At 36.1% G+C, this 16,463-nt stretch overlaps 1 protein-coding gene across 14 annotated transcripts in view; it reads right to left on the bottom strand.

Moving 5' to 3' along the window:
• CLOCK (clock circadian regulator) overlaps positions 1-16,463 on the bottom strand; it is a 132,780-nt gene that overhangs the window by 15,388 nt on the left and 100,929 nt on the right. For all 14 annotated transcript variants that reach the window (XM_059922966.1, XM_059922976.1, XM_059922970.1 and 11 more), the window contains 6 exons: positions 15,832-15,907; positions 6,826-6,967; positions 4,892-4,992; positions 4,267-4,356; positions 1,125-1,277; positions 71-280 (listed from right to left, as the gene is read on the bottom strand). In XM_059922966.1, the coding sequence (XP_059778949.1) occupies positions 71-280; positions 1,125-1,277; positions 4,267-4,356; positions 4,892-4,992; positions 6,826-6,967; positions 15,832-15,907 (772 nt within the window). The remainder of the gene's footprint in view (positions 1-70; positions 281-1,124; positions 1,278-4,266; positions 4,357-4,891; positions 4,993-6,825; positions 6,968-15,831; positions 15,908-16,463) is intronic.

Below are 16,463 nucleotides of genomic sequence, written 5' to 3'. Positions count from 1 at the left end.
TTTTGTTTTAGCAACACCATACATTTCAATCACTGAACACCCCACAGCCCACTGTACTCGTTAACGTTACCTGACTTGATGTACTTTGTAAAGTCTGCTGTTGTATCATGTGCTGAGTTGTGCCAATGTGTCCAGTATTCATTCCACTTTGAATCTGGTTAGTCTGAACAACCTGGCTTTGCATATTTATAGGTGCAAGCTGCTGGATATTAGATGAATTTCCAGAAGAAAGTTGAACAGAACCAAAATTCAATCCAGGGGTTGATTGTTGTAAAAACATCTTTAAAAATAAAGATTACATTGAAATGATCTTTTTAAGTTAAAAAGAATGAGAGCATTTAAAAAAAAACAGCTAAAAATTAAGTTTAAAACGCAAGTAACAAGAAGACTAAGTCATTCTGAATGAACACTGAGCAATAAATAATTACTGAATAAAACATGATACTCATTTTCATTCTTCCAGTCACCCTAACCCTATCATGTTTCTAATTGTCAGAAAAAGCGTTATAAATTTCAAAATCTCCACTTGTTTGACATTTTTACATGTTGGGGATTATTATATCAGCTAGCGTTACTCTAACTCAGAGCTACTCAAAGGTCTGTGCACTGGCAGCTCTGCATCACTCATCATTTATTATTCACGGCATTAGATAAAAGCAGTCTTCACTTAAAGTTTCCTTTTACCAAAGTCCTAGTCTCCTTGGATAGACATAACTTTAGAGTGGCCTTGTTGGTTGACCAAATGAGACTAATTTGAATCACACCTACTAGTATGTTTTTTAAAAAATGATTGATGATTGATTCATAAATTCTGTACCTACATGTACCTAAAAGTCTATGTAAAGTATTTTGATGTTATGGGTTTAAAGCTTACTAAACATTAGCCTGCTAAAAGATGACTGTGATCTGGAGAAACAAGGATGCTGATGGAAACACTCTTAGGAATGAATCATCTTTAGAGACTGTTAATACAATCCTATTGAGTAAATAACCAATGAGTATTTATGGAACTAAACTGAGGAAATGTATCTTTTGCATCTCACTTTTAATTAAGAAAAGTCAATTTCCTAAGAAGCCAAAATGCAAATAGCATGCTTTGTTTGAATTCAAATGTAATAACTTACCTGAAGCCCTTGACCATGGACCATTTGAAGCTGCTCTTGAATTTTTCTTAGTTCTTCTTGTTGCCGATGAATGTTTGCCTCTATCATCCGAGTCCGTTGCTCCAACTGGTCTTTCAGATGCTGCATGGCTCCTAACTGAGCTGAGAACTGAAACTTAAGTACGGTGGATGGAAAGAGTGTAACATATTTTACAATCACTTCTCATAACTGTAAAATGTGAAACATAAGCAGTACATCATGAGCTAAGAATGTCATGCCAGTTATTAATATATTGCCTCTCAACTCCTAATTTACCTATCTTTGCTCGGCTTTGTGATACTGGAGCTGGACCCTATAAATATATCTCCTTAGTCAGCAGGCACAAGCAGTCCTGTCAGTGATGATGCTGGAGGGATGGTGCAAAGGGAGGTGCCTATCTTTCTGGTTCTGGTGCTTCTCCTTCTTGTTCTTAGGCCAATGGGTAGCATCCTAGCGAGTGTCATCAGCGCTCCAGCAGGTGGCTTTCCAGCAAGTCACTGGCATCCTAGTGGGCAGCTCCCCAGCAAATGTTACTGGTACCCCAGCAAGTGGCTTCTTGCTCTCCAGCCCTAGTCTGTGGCACCTCCGTGAGTGTGTGTACCATCCAGTGGCTACAGCCACACCTGCCCTAATGGGATCTGAGTCTCAGCCTGGCCTGGAAGAGCAGCAGTTCAGGAGGGTCGAGGGAGTCTTCCAAGTTGCTCCCCCTTGGCTACTCTCCCTTTCACTTACATTTAGTGGCTGCTCTCTACACCTGTTTTCCCTGTATTCTTTTGAATTCTCTTAACTGCTTTCAGTAGTTAATCCCTGTTACCAGTAATTTGTTATACTACCCCTGTTCAAATTTCTGGTCTAGCTTCTGACTAGATCTTGACTGATTACAAGATGAATTAATAACACTGGCTTTAGGAGACCTAGGTTCCTATTGTGGCACTACCACTTACTAGAACAAGTTACTGAACTTCATTTCTACTCTTTAACAACTTAAAAAGTAGCCTGCACCTAGAGTTGTTCACATCAAACTCTGTCATCCCTAGAATGTCCTCTTTGTGCATTAGAAAGTTATAAAAGTTATAAAAATCTGACATTAGAAAGTTGTAAAAATCTGACATAACCAAACATAATATTTTCAACTGAAATTGTTCTCAGACAAGTACAAAACCTAGGCTTTTAAAGACTAAGCGATTATAAATGAATGCATGCATACGCAAATGAAAGCACAGATATTCTACCTACAGAGTAAATAAGGGTTTCAATCTTACTTATTCCTCTGTTTCACCTGAGTTATAGGCAGCTTCTATTTACTACTGCTTGAAACTTAGTCACATTTGTTGATTCACCACTTAAGCGCGTTTACTTAATTCTAGGAATATTCTGCACAGGATACAGTATAAGAGCAGAAAGAATTTCACTGTATTGGAAATCTGTCTTAATCTTAAAATAGTCTCCTACAATTCATGTAAAAGTGAGAAATGCCCGCCAAAAGCTTTTTTACTCTATCTTCAAAAGTTTGTATTGAGAATACTGAATATTACTTTTCAAAGTATACAGCTCTGACTTCTGAAGTTGACAATACCAGATCAAATCATACATTAGATTACACTAGGTGTGAGAAAACATTACAAGTTTAATACCCTCATGCCTTAATTTTTCATTATTTGAAATTTTATATTTATGTCATACAAATATATTTTATTTTAACTAAAGTTATTTATACCTTTAGGTAAACATTACACTGTCACCACTTAAAGGATTTCTATTAAATACAAATACGAAAATAAAAATAAACACAGAAAGCAGAATAATGGGAAATAAAATCATAGAACTAAGAGGCAGAGTGCTTGGCTTTATCACTGAATGAAATACGAGATTTGAATACTTATTAACATTTTTGACATAGTCGATACTATTTATTTCATGAAAATATTCCTTAACAATGTTTAAAAATGCTTATTCAGTATCTTGAGATTAATGAACTAATAATATTGAAAATATGTCAAATATTTACATAAAAATTCTGTTACCCTTCAGAATAAAAAGCTTTTGAGGACTCAGTGCTGATAAAAACTACTGCAACTCCAGATACTATTTAATAATACAGTGCTGTTATAAATACCTTACACAATTATATGTTGCTAAAAGTCAAGATTATGATGTTTAGCTAATTTATAGCACTGTCAATATATTTGTACAAGTGTCATAATATATAATAGCTATAGTTATATATATATAATTTAAATAACCACATATGATAAGGGTATTTTTAGAAAAATATTGTTTTTACCTATTGCTAACTATCATTTTTTGAAATTAAGATACTGTTAAGATATCTTTAACACCAAACAGAACAGAAACTTCTGGATTATTTTTAGCACAACTTAGTAGTATTTTTAACGTGTCTGAGGCACTGAATGAGTGCAGTCATAAATTACATACAAGTTGTGAAGTTATAATCAAAAGTGTCACTTTTGCAATACCTCTCCTTTGTCTTGCTGGTTTTTATATTTAAGCCTCCTCTGGGACTCAGTCCAAGTAACAATTCTTCCAGGAAGTTCTCTTTCACTTCCTCAGGCTGCATTAAGGGTCCATCTAATGTGCTCACATACCAAGCCTTCAGACCCTGAGCATAGACTATAGAACACTGTATTGTAGTTAACTGTCCTTCCCTCTAGATGTAATAAAGTCTCTTAGTACAGATATATTTACTGCCAGCACCTGCAATATCTGATAATACAAGGAACTCAATAAATGTCCTGTATATAAACAAATGGATGAATATATGAATTACTCAATTCTTCTACTATCTATAAGAAGAACAAAATGAACAGCTATATTTCATCTTTAATATCTTTCTGCCTATACTGTTTCTCAATAGGGATTAAACAGGATAGTTTTTTGTCGTGCAAAACTGTCACACACCCTAAAAGACAATTAGCACCCCTGGTTCTTGCTGACTAAAGGGTCAGTGGTACCCCAATATCACTGACAATCAAAAAATCCCCAGATATTCTAAATGCCCACAGTTGAGATTTACTGCACCTATAAGTATGTACTTTGAAAAACCTCTAGTAGCTTAGAAACAATTTATAATTTTAAAATACTTAACTGAAACAAACAGAAATACCTGGGACATGCCTTGTGGAACCGGTAGATTTGCAGCTTGAGACATCACTGGCTGTGTCAATGACTGACCAACAGACTGGGAATTCATGGACTAGAAGCAAAATAAAAAATAACACTGGGGTGACAACCATTCCCATACATGAGCACTTCCACCAGAAATATCACCATGGCATCTTTATAACGGAATTACAACTAGCCTCATACTTTTTTAGCTGAGTATAGGCATGTCTCCCCCCTCTAAACTGGAAATGCCTATTCCCTATTTATCTTTTTGTCTTTCAAGGCATCTGCCACATTACCTTGCATGGGCTCTCAATAAAAGCTGGCTGGACTTTACTGAAAGTGATTGGTATTTGAAATTAGATATAAAATGGCTCTAAATTATCAGTCTTCCATAACTGAAAAAAAGAAATCTAACATTTTACCTGAAAAATAATCAAAAGGACTGGTATGTTTGACAACTACTTCACAAAAAAATAAAGATCTTGAGTAAGTGTTATGTATCAACAACTATTTTGAATTTCATAGAAAGGGATAATGAATAAATGAATTTCTGAAGATTTAGATGATTTTTTTTTCCCCTTTAATAAATCTTTATTCAGAAGAATACTACCTGAAGAGTTTACCTGACTACTAAATGATGACCTCCTTTGTGCCATCTTTTCATGAGCTGGTAAATGCTGTCTGGGAGGAGTGCTAGTATCCGTTGGGATCTTTGTAGGTGTAGCTAAGGTTGGTCAACAAAAACAGAATAGCATTAGTACTTTATAAAATATAATTTTCAAAGATCAATCTCAAAATGCATTTCAGTGAATAAAAGTGGTTTTTGAGTTATTTTTCTAAATTATTCATATAAAGTGAAGTCTATGACAACAAGATGATTCATTTTAATCACTTCTTTTTTAAGGACAAAGAAAATATCTGAAATAGGAAAACTTCAAATATAAAAATGGTTATTACTCCTATAACTCAATAGTAAAAAAAAACCCAATAACTCAATTAAAAAACGGCCTAAGGACTTGCACAGATATTTATCCAAAAAAGACACAGAGATGGCCAGCCGATATATAAAATAATATTCAATGTCACTAATCATCAGGGAAATGCAAATCAAAACCACAATGAGATATCACCTCTACCTGTCAGGATGGCTATTATCAAAAATATCACACTGTAAATCAACTATACTTCAATTCAAAAAATATACAATTAAACTATACCTTAATTGTATACTTTAACTATACAATTAAAAAAAAAAACAAACAGCTTATAAACTGTTCAAAAAACAAATCTGAAGACAAGTGGTCGTAAGAACGTGGAGAAACTGGAACCCTTGCACACCGTTGGTGGGGATGGGAAATGTTGCAGACACCGTAGAAACAGTATGGATGCTTCTCAAAAAAATTAAAATTAGAACTACCATATATGATCTAAAAATCCCACTTCTGGGTATTTATCCAAAAGAATTGAGATCAGCATCTCGAAGAGATATTAGCATTCCAACGTTCACTGCAGCACTATTCATAATAGCCAAGGTACGGAAACAATCTAAATGTCTATTGACAGATGAATGGATTAACAAAATGTGGTGTATACATACAGTGAAATACTACTATTCAACCTGGAAAAGGAAAGACATTCTGCAATTTGTGACTTGGATGAAGCTTGAGGCCATTATGCTAAGTGAAATAAGCCAGTGACAGAAAAAGACAAGTACCACATGACTCCATTGTATGAGGTATCTGAAATAGTCAGATTCATTGAATCAAAGAGCACAATGGTGACTGCCAATGGCCAGGAGGCAGGGAATGGGGAATTATTAATTAATGGGCATAAAGTTTCAGATAAGCACAATGAATAAGCTCTAGAGATCTGCAGTACAACGTCATACCTATAGTCAACAATAATGTACTGTACACTTAAAAATTTAAGAGGGTAGATCTCATTTTAAGTGTTCTTACCACAGTAAAATAATTTGTTTTTTAAAAGAAAGAAATAGCTATAATAGGGAAAAATTTTTTTTCTAAGATCTCAGAAATTTCTATATTTAACCTCTTTTGATGTTCTACCCACAATGTTGAGTAGTTCAGACAACCTCCTTTTTCATTATATATAGTTTTAATACTCTGAGAAACAAAGGTGCTAGACTCTTTTTAAAAAATTAAAAAGGATATTAATTTAATGACAATTATGTAAGTCTTCATAAAGACAAGATACACACAAAACATTTTCAAAAAGCAAACTCAAAGAACACTACTTACTGGCTCTACCAATAAAAAAGGAATTACTGTAATAGTTTTGCTTTCTTTTAGAGGAACGATTAAAAATAACTTAACAAGACCAATATTACTACCTACATATTTTATAGGCTACTTTATAAACTTAACTCTGCTAAATGTGAGCAATGTGCCTCTTGCTCACTGAAAAGGTTAGTGTATTTCAGAAATGTAAACACTTACAATTTGAAAGTGGCAGTGATGAAAAATGCTGATAGCGGCAACATAAACAATTTAGAAGGACTCTCTTTAAAGGAAGTCTGCTTTCAAGCTAGGGTACTCACAGGAAGGGTCTGAGACTGCAGTGTGAGATGATTTTCTTGAACTCCGGGAGGAAGCAGAAGGAGTTGGGCTGTGATCAAACCTTTCCAATGCTTCCTTGAGGCTGACTGTATTTATACGATTATCAGACCCAGAATCTTGGCTCTAAGGAGACAAGAGTAAAATAAATGTTTTCTTGTGGTTCAGTTCAGAGTTCCCAAATTAGCAATACTGCTTACTAATTCCTCCTCCCCAAAATCAGTTTTTACCCCATAACAAGGGAAGTGTACCTGTGTAATATTAGGTAAAGAAATGAAAAAAAAAATTTAATAGCCAGAAAGTTTTGGTTTCATTCTCTATTTAAAGAAACAACAGATGCAAAGGAATGAAGCTGGACTCTTACCTTATACCATATATAAAAGTTAACTCAAAGCGGATCAAAGATCTAAACATTAAGAACGAAAACTATAAAACTTTTAAGGAAAAAAAAGGGAAAAAGCTTTATAACATTCGATTGGGCAATGATTTCTTGGATATGACACTAAAAGCACAGGCAACAGAAGTGTATCAAAGGACACTATAAACAAAGTGGAAAAGCACCACGGAATGGGAGAAAACATTTGTAAGTCATTTATTTGATAAGGAATTAATACCCAGAATATATAAAGAGCTCCTACCACTCAACAGCAAAAAACAAACAAACAAAAAACCAAAAAACAACAACAAAAACAAAACCCAAAAAAACCTGCCACAAAAAATCCAGTTAAAAAATGGGCAAAAGTCTTGCAGAGACATTTCTCCAAAGAAGATATATAAGCAGCAAACACATGAAAAGATGCTTAATATCACTAATCATTAGGGAAATGCAAATCAAAACCAAGAAATACCACTTCAAGCAAGACGGCTATTATAAAAAAAAAAAACCAGAAAATAACCAGTGTTGGTGAGGATATGAAGAAATTGGAACCCTTGTGCAGTGCTGACAAGAATGTATAAAATAAAACAGTACAGCTACTATGGAAAACAGTATAACAGCTTCTGAAAAAATTAAATATAGAATTACCATATGATCCAGAAATTTCATTTCTGGGTATATCCTCAAAAGAATTGAAAGCAGGTACTCAAACACATATTTGTACAGCCATGTTCATAGCAGCATTAATCACAATAGCCAAAAGACGGATGCAACTCAAGTGTCCATTGATGGATGAATGGATAAACATAATGTGGTATATACATACAATGGAATATTACTCAGCCTTTAAAAGGAAATGCTGACCCATGCTACAGTATGGACGAACCTTGAGGACATTATGCCAAGTGAAATAAGCCGGTCACATACAGACAAATACTGTATGAGTCCACTTACATGAGGTACCTATAGGAATCAAATTCACAGAGTCAGAAGTAGATTGGTGGCTGCCAGGGGCTGGAGGGAGGAGGGAATGGGGAGTTACTGTTTAATGGATATGGAGTTTCAGTTTGGAAAGATGAAAAAGTTTTGGTGATGGATGGTGGCGATGCTTGCACAACAGTGTGAATGTACTTAATACCACTCAACTATATACTTAAAATAGGTTAAGATGTTAAATTTTGTTACATATATTTCACCACATCAGAAAAAAAAAAAAGTGAAAAAAAACCCCAACAGAATTAAGATGACACTTAAGTTTACAGACAAGGCACTAAAAGCGTCTTTGGAACTCCACATTTGCCTGCTCAAAATCTTCTCCTTCACATCAACTCTGACCTTTCTCCAGAATTCAATATCCATATTGGTGATTCATCCAATATCCTGTCCTGTCCTCTCAGCTTTCTAGGAACTCCTCGTCTCCAAGAAACTTTTTCCTCTACTCTACCGCATTCAATCTCTACTCCTTGTCATTACCAGATACTCTAGCACCTCTAAAAGCACAAATTAAAATCTGACTTTAAACCATCCCTGTCCTACCTAGCCTTCCAGCTCACTTGTTCCTTTGGAGACAATTACAGTCAACCTAAAATGATCGCCAACCTAAAAAAGATAAACACTAAGCAGAAACATTAAGTTTTCTAGTGGGCTCATCTTCCTACTCTTCACAATTACTCCATATCTTTCCCATTGTTCTTAAACTTTCTCCCTCTCTCAACTGATAGCTTTGTCTTATATAGATGAGAAAACTTGCCACCACCAAATATGTAACTCTACCTATTAACATACCAGGTATATGAATACAACCATCTTCTCTTTCCTCCTCATTATAATGGAGGGAAGTAGGTCCTTGTTGAATACCTATTTTATACATAGTAGTCTGCATATGTTAATCTCAGCATCCTAATTTATCCCTCCCGCCCACCTTTCCCCTTTGGTAACCACAAGTCCGTTCTCTAAGTCTGTGAGTCTGCTTCTGTTTTGTAAATAAGTTCATTTGTATCATTTTTTAGATTCCACATATGAGGGATATCATATGATATTTGTCTTTCTCTGTCTGACTTACTTCATTCAGTATGATAATCTCTAGGTCCATCCATGTTGCTGTAAATGACATTATTTCGTTCTTTTTTATGGCTAATATTCCATTATGTATATGTACCACATCTTCTTTATCCATTCCTCTGTTGATGGACATTTAGGTTGGTTCCATGTCCTGGCTATTGTAAATAGTACTGCAATGAACATTGTGGTGCATGTATCTTTTCGAATTATGGTTTTCTCCATATATATGCCCAGGAGTGGGATTGGTGGATTATATGGTAATTCTATTTTTAGTTTTTTAAGGAACCTCCATACTGTTCTCCATAGTGGCTGTACCAGTTTACATTCCCACCAAAAGTGTAGGAAGGTGCCCTTTTCTCCACACTCACTCCAGCATTTATCATTTGTAGACTTTTTGATGATGGTCATTCTGACCCGTGTGAGGTGATACCTCATTGTAGTTTTGATTTGCATTTCTCTAATAAGTAGCGATGTTGAGCATCTTCTCATGTGCCTATTAGCCATCTGCATGTCTCCTTTGGAGAAATGTCTATTTAGATCTTCTGCCCATTTTTTTGGATGAGCTGTTTATTTGTTTGTTTTTTAGTATTGAGCTGCATGAGCTATTTGTATATTTTGGAGATTAATCCCTTGTTGGTTGCATCATTTGCAAATATTTTCCCCCATTCTGTGGGTTGCCTTTTCATTTTGTTTAAGGTTTTGTTTGCTGTGCAAAAGCTTTTACGTTAAATTAGGTCCCATTTGTTTATTTTTATTTTCATTACTCTAGAAGGTGGATCCAAAAAGATATTGTTGTGATTGATGTCAAAGAGTGTTCTGCCTATGTTTTCCTCTAAGAGTCTTATGGTATCCGGTCTTACATTTAGGTCTTTAATTCATTTTGAGTTTATTTTTGTGTATGTTGTTAGAGAATGTTCTAATTTCATTCTTTTACATGTGGCTGCCCAGTTTTCCCAGCACCACTTATTGAAGAAACTGTCTTTTCTCCATTGTATATTCTTGCCTTCTTTATCATAGATTAATTGACCATAGGTGTGTGGGTTTATTTCTGGGCTTTCTATCCTGTTCCACTGATCTGTAAGTCTGTTTTTGTGCCAGTACCTTACTGTTTTGATGACTGTAGTTTTATAGTATAGTCTGAAGCCAGGAAGACTGATTCTTCCAGCTCCATTTTTCATCTCAAGATTGCTTTGGGGGCTTCTCTGATGGCTCAGTGGTTAAGAATCTGCCTGCCAATGCAGGGGACATGGGTTCGAGCCCTGGTCCGGGAAGAGCCCACATGCCGTGGAGCTACTAAGCCTGTGCGCCACAACTACTGAGCCTGCACTCTAGAGCCTCCGAGCCACAACTACTGAGCCTGCACGCCACAACTACTAAAGCCTGAGCGCCTAGAGACCATGCTCCGCAACAAAAGAAGCCACCACAATGAGAAGCCTGCACACAGCAATGAAGAGTAGCCCCGGCTCACCGCAACTAGAGAGAGCCCGTGCACAGCAACAAAGACCTGATGCAGCCATAAATAAATAAATTAATTAATTAATTTTAAAAAAAGATTGCTTTGGCTATTTGGGGTTTTTTGTGTTTCCATACAAATTTTAAGATTTTTTGTTCTAGATCTGCAAAAAATGTCATTGGTAATTTGATAGGGATTGCATTGCAATCTGTAGATTGCCTTGGGTAGTACAGTCATTTTGACAATATCGATTCTTCCAATCCAAGAACATGGTATATCTTCCCATCCATTGGTGTCATCTTCAATTTCTTTCTTCAGCATCTTATAGTTTTCAGAGTACAGGTCTTTTGCCTCCTTAGGTAGGTCTATTTCTAGATATTTTATTCTTTTTGATGCGGTGGTAAATGGAATCGTTTCATTAATTTATCTTTCTGGTCTTTCGTTGTTAGTGTATAGAAATGCAACAGATTTCCGTGTATTAATTTTGTATCCTGCAACTTTACCGAATTCATTGATGAGCTCTAGTAGTTTTCTGGAAGCATCTTTAGGATTTGCTATGTATAGTATCATGTCATTTGCAAACAGCAACAGTTTTACTTCTTCTTTTCCAATTTGGATTCCTTTTATTTCTTTTTCTTCTCTGACTGCCGTGGCTAGGACTTCCAAAACTATGTTGAATAAAAGTGGTGAGAGTGGACATCCTTGTCTTGTTCCTGATCTTAGAGGAAATGCTTTCAGCTTTTCTCCTGCTGAGTATGATGTTAGATGTTGCCCTCACTGATTCTTAATTCCTAGGTTATCAACATTCACATATTCGACACCATGACTTCTCTATTCCTTGATGAAGACCTTGACATCCACTTGTCCTCAGTCACTTATTCTTATAGTTAAACCCTAGACCTTGTCATAATCAATAAAAATAAACATTCCATAACCTCAGTTTCAAACATCCTACTCTCTAACCACCTTTCCCCCTGTTTCTTCCTCATTCCCTTTAGTATCCCAACTCCAATAATCCTTCAGTGGAACCTAAAATACATCGATTCTACCACATTTTCATAATCACTCTGTCTTCTCTTCCCTCTTTAACCAGCTTAAAATCATGGTTAATCATCACAAACACACCCTTGAGTGTATCATCAACTCCCTTGCCCCTATCTCCCTTCACCATACTCCCTTAGGAAAATCCCAGTGCTGGTGAAACCCAATTTTTAACCTATTCCACATCTGTTCCTGCACAGCTGAACATGGCTGAAGAAACACACATGGTAACCGTTGTTCTCTCTTTAAATAAATGACCAAGACCCTCAATGAGCCCTTAATCCTGCCTGCCAAACAGACTAAAATTCCCTTGTCCATTCACTTTCTCACTCTCCTAGAAAACCATTCAACACTTTTCCCTCTTTTCAAACCCCAAACTCCACTTCCTATTTCACTGTAGAGAAATGCCACAGCTCCACTACTATATCAACCTTCCTACCAGCATACATACTCACATATTCTACCCTTCTTCATGTTACTGTAATTCAGGGACCAGCACACTTTTCTGTACAGGTCAGAGAGTCAATATTTTAGGCTTTGTGGGCCACACAGTCTCTGTCACAACGATTCAACTGTTGTAGTACAAAAGCAGCCATATGCAATATACAAGTACGTGTGGCTGTGAAATCTGATATTATCTTTGTGTGTCACAAAACATTCTTTTTTTTTTCAATCACTTAAAAACATGTAAAAAACATATTTGTAGCTTGTGGGTGTTACAAACCAAGGCAGAAGGCCAGATCAAGCCGAAAGGCCATAGTTTCCTAACCCCTTCTGTAGCTGAAATCATCTGCTCCTCTATCTAGCTAAGCCTAATCCATTCACTTGTCCACTAGATCCCATCTTCTTTCACCTACTCAAGAACACTGCTCTAGCATTTCTACCACTCTCTCTCCTATCACCAATTTTTCTCTCTCCTTCAGACCATTCTCGTCCATATACAAATATGCTATTATTTCTCCCACCTTAAAAAGCAAAAGCTTCTTCTTAGCCCAGTTCTCCCTATTATTGCCAGATCTCTCTCCTCTTTGTAGTAAAACCCTTCCTTACTCACCATCTCTAATTCCCCTTGTCTCAGAAAATTCTCTTCTAAACCCACTCTAATCAAGCTTTCCCTCATATTACTATTCCACCTGGTCTGTTCTTACTGATCAATGAATACATGTTACTGAACTGAATGCTCAATTCTCAGTACTCATCTAATTTAACTTATTTCAGCAGAACCTGACAAAGCTGACTGTTCATTCCTCCCTGACACGCTCGCTTTCTTTTCTTGGCTTTTAGGACAACTTAGTTTCCTGGTTTTATTCCTACCTCAGTGGATATTTCTCCTTGGTCTCCTGTGATTGGTTCTTCCTTGACCCCTTCACGTCTTAATGTTGGAGTGCCCCAGCGCTTAGTGCCTGGTCATCTTCCCTCTACACTCATTCCCTTGGTGATCACATTTAGATTCCTGACTAAAACCATCCACACATGGACATTTCTGAAAAATATATCTCAAGTGGACCTCTTCCCTAAACTCAGGAGCATCATGGTGGTAACATTAATGTGGGGAGAAAGTAGACATAGTTGGAGTATATTTTGGAAGTAGGGCTAGCTGAATTTCCTAGGACTGGACATGGGCATGAGGGGAAAAAAAGAAGTAAAGAGAACAATCTCCATATGTATTACTTTGGTTTCTATGATAGTCCTTATTTCAAGGAACCCTAGATTTAAGCACTTCCCTCAGAAAATTTCTGTCACTAAAAACATGCTGGATCTTCCTCCCCTAAGCATTTTTCCTCTTTGGAAAAATTCTTTCATGTGGGACCCATGAGAGCAGCAGCCATATTCTCAGCAGCTAGAGCGATGTCCAGTACTTCCTGGCACAGGGAAGGCACTCTTCTTTTTTAACTGAAGTATGGTTGATGAACAATATTGTTAGTTTCAGGCGTACAACATAGCGATTCAACATTTAAATATGAATATCATGGTAAGTCTGGTACCCATCTGTCCCCATACAAAGTTATTACAGTTTTATTAACCATATTCCTACATGACTTACTTATTTTACAACCGGAAGTCTGTACCTCTTAATCCCATTCACCCAGCCCACACCACCCCCCGCCTCACTCTGGAAACCACCAGTTTGTTCTCTGTATCTATGGGTCTGTTTTGTTTGTTCATTTGTTTTGTTTTTTAAATTCTACATATAAGTGAGATCAGTTGTCTTTCTCTGACTTATTTCACTTAGCATAATGCCCTCAAGATCCATCCATATTGCTGCAAATAGCAAGATTTCATTTTTTACAGCTGCAAAGTATTCCACTGTATATATGTACCACATCTTTACTTAGGTTGCTTCTGTATCTTGGTTATTGTAAATAATCCTGCCATGAACATGGGTGCATAAATCTTTTCGACTGTTTTTGTTTTCTCCAGGTAAATAATCAGAAGTGAAACTGATAGGTCGTCCTATTTTTAATTTTTTGAGGAACCTCCATACTGTTTTCCACAGTGGCTACACCAACTTACAATCCCACCAACAGCACATGAGGGCTCTCTTTTCTCCACATCCTCGCCAACACTTTTTGTTTGTTGTCTTTTTGATAACAGCCATTTTGACAGGTAGGAGGTGATACCTTACTGTGGTTTTGATTTGCATTTCCCTGATGATTAGATGATTAGAAAGGTGTTGAGCATCTTTTCATGTGTCTGGTGGGAAAATGTCTATTCAGGTTGTCTGCCCATTTTTTAATCGGACTTCTTTTTTGTTACTGAGTCCTATGAGTTCTCTATATATTTCGGATATTAACCCCTTATTGGATTATCACCTCAAATATCTTCTCCCATTCAGTAGATTTCCTTTTCGTTTCATTGATGGTTTTCTTCACTGTGCATGGAAGGTACTTAATAAGGTTTGTTGAATGACTGAATGACATCCTCCCATTCTGTCCCCTGGCATGCTGCCTATTTTAACTCATTTTTTTATATATATTTTTGACCTTTTCATTCCACTTATTTTTCTACAGGTCAAAAATACTTGTTGTAGGCAACTTCTGATATGGCTCATAATGATTCCTACCTTCAGGTATTCATAACCTTGTATAATCCCTCCCCTTTACTGTAGGCTGGATCTAGTGACTTACTTCTAATGAACAGAACAAACAAAAGTGATGGGATATCACTTCTGTGATTAGGTTACAAAAGACTGACTCTAATCTTGCTGGATTTTTCTCTCCCTAGATCTTCTTGCATACTTGTTCAGATAGAAAGGGTCACCTGGAAAGGAACTGAGGGTTGCCTCTGGCCATCAGCCAGCAAGGCACCAAGGCCCTCAGTCTAACTGCCCATTAGGAACCCAATCCTTCCAACAACCACTAAGTGAGTTTGGAAACAGATTCTGCCTAGGTTGAACCTTGAGATGACTGTGGCCCCCAGTGACGCCTTGATTACAGACTTGTAAGAGACCCTGTGCTGAAACGTTGTGCCTCATGACCAATTCTGAAGCAGAGGGCCCAACTAAACTGTGTCTGGATTCTTGACTCACAGAAACTATCAGATAATATATGTGTGTTATTTTACATCATTAAGTTCTGTTACACAGCAGTAGGTAGCTAATATACTACACTCCTACCTGATACAATGAAAAGAGAAACCAGAGTTCAAAATCTGACTGTAACTTGCCAGCCATGAGTCTTTAAGCTCAGTTTTAATATTTTCAAAGTGGGGATATCACCTACTCAGATAAGGATGTCTGAGAAATAAATGACATTTTGTAATTTATATAAAAACCAAGCCAGAGCCTAGCACATTGTAACAAATGTTAGTTTAAATCTGAGATCATACATGTCTCTCATACAATTATCACTAAATAGCAGCCCTTCAAATCTTTTTTAGAAGCACACAAGGTTGTAAGATATTAAATTTAATATAAAAATAAATAGTAAAGTATAGTTATAACCCTGTCACAAGTAAGGAAATGAAATATTTGAAAAACAATTTTCCTGTAAATTATTGAGTCTTGTCTTTCACTGGGAAGAAATAAAAATAATTTTTAAAAACTGTAGGATAACATACTTTGTCAGCAGCTGTCTCCGGAAGAGACTCTTCAATGCCAAGTTCTCGTCGTCTTTCAGCCCTAACTTCTGCGTAACTACAAATGGTAAAAAATAGAATTTCACTGTTTGATCATTCATTTAAAATACTGCAGAGGTGCACCCATTCAGTGTTTGTTATGTGTCTTACTTGTTCATCACAAATTCCAGACTCTTTTTCTATGCACCACAAAAACCTAAAACATATATACATGCAGTGTATATCTTAATTCAAATTCCATTTTTCTACATATCTCAAAAGTTTTATGTGCTACTGTAAATGATCCATAACCACACAGAACTTAAATTAAGAGGAATTAAATAAAGGAAGAGTATGCTTTATCTACTCCAGTTCTCCTTTTACATGACTGACTGTGGTATATAAAAGACAGTTACAACATCTGCTCTAAACCATAAAATTTATGTCAAGAATTATATATCTCTATATATCTGTACTGTATTTCTTTCTATATAATGCCTATAAGTAAATGTAATAATAAATTGAAATATATATCCAAAATGGTGAAAAAATCACTTTGTATTTCATTAATAAGTTATACATAAAATTACATTCCAGAATCATTATGGATGTTTCTATATTCAGAAATTCTGTAA

This window comes from Balaenoptera ricei, chromosome 5 (genome assembly GCF_028023285.1).
Source record: "Balaenoptera ricei isolate mBalRic1 chromosome 5, mBalRic1.hap2, whole genome shotgun sequence".
Taxonomy (NCBI): domain Eukaryota; kingdom Metazoa; phylum Chordata; class Mammalia; order Artiodactyla; family Balaenopteridae; genus Balaenoptera; species Balaenoptera ricei.
Note: the sequence above shows the minus strand (reverse complement) of the source record. Positions and strands in the feature narration are given on the sequence as shown.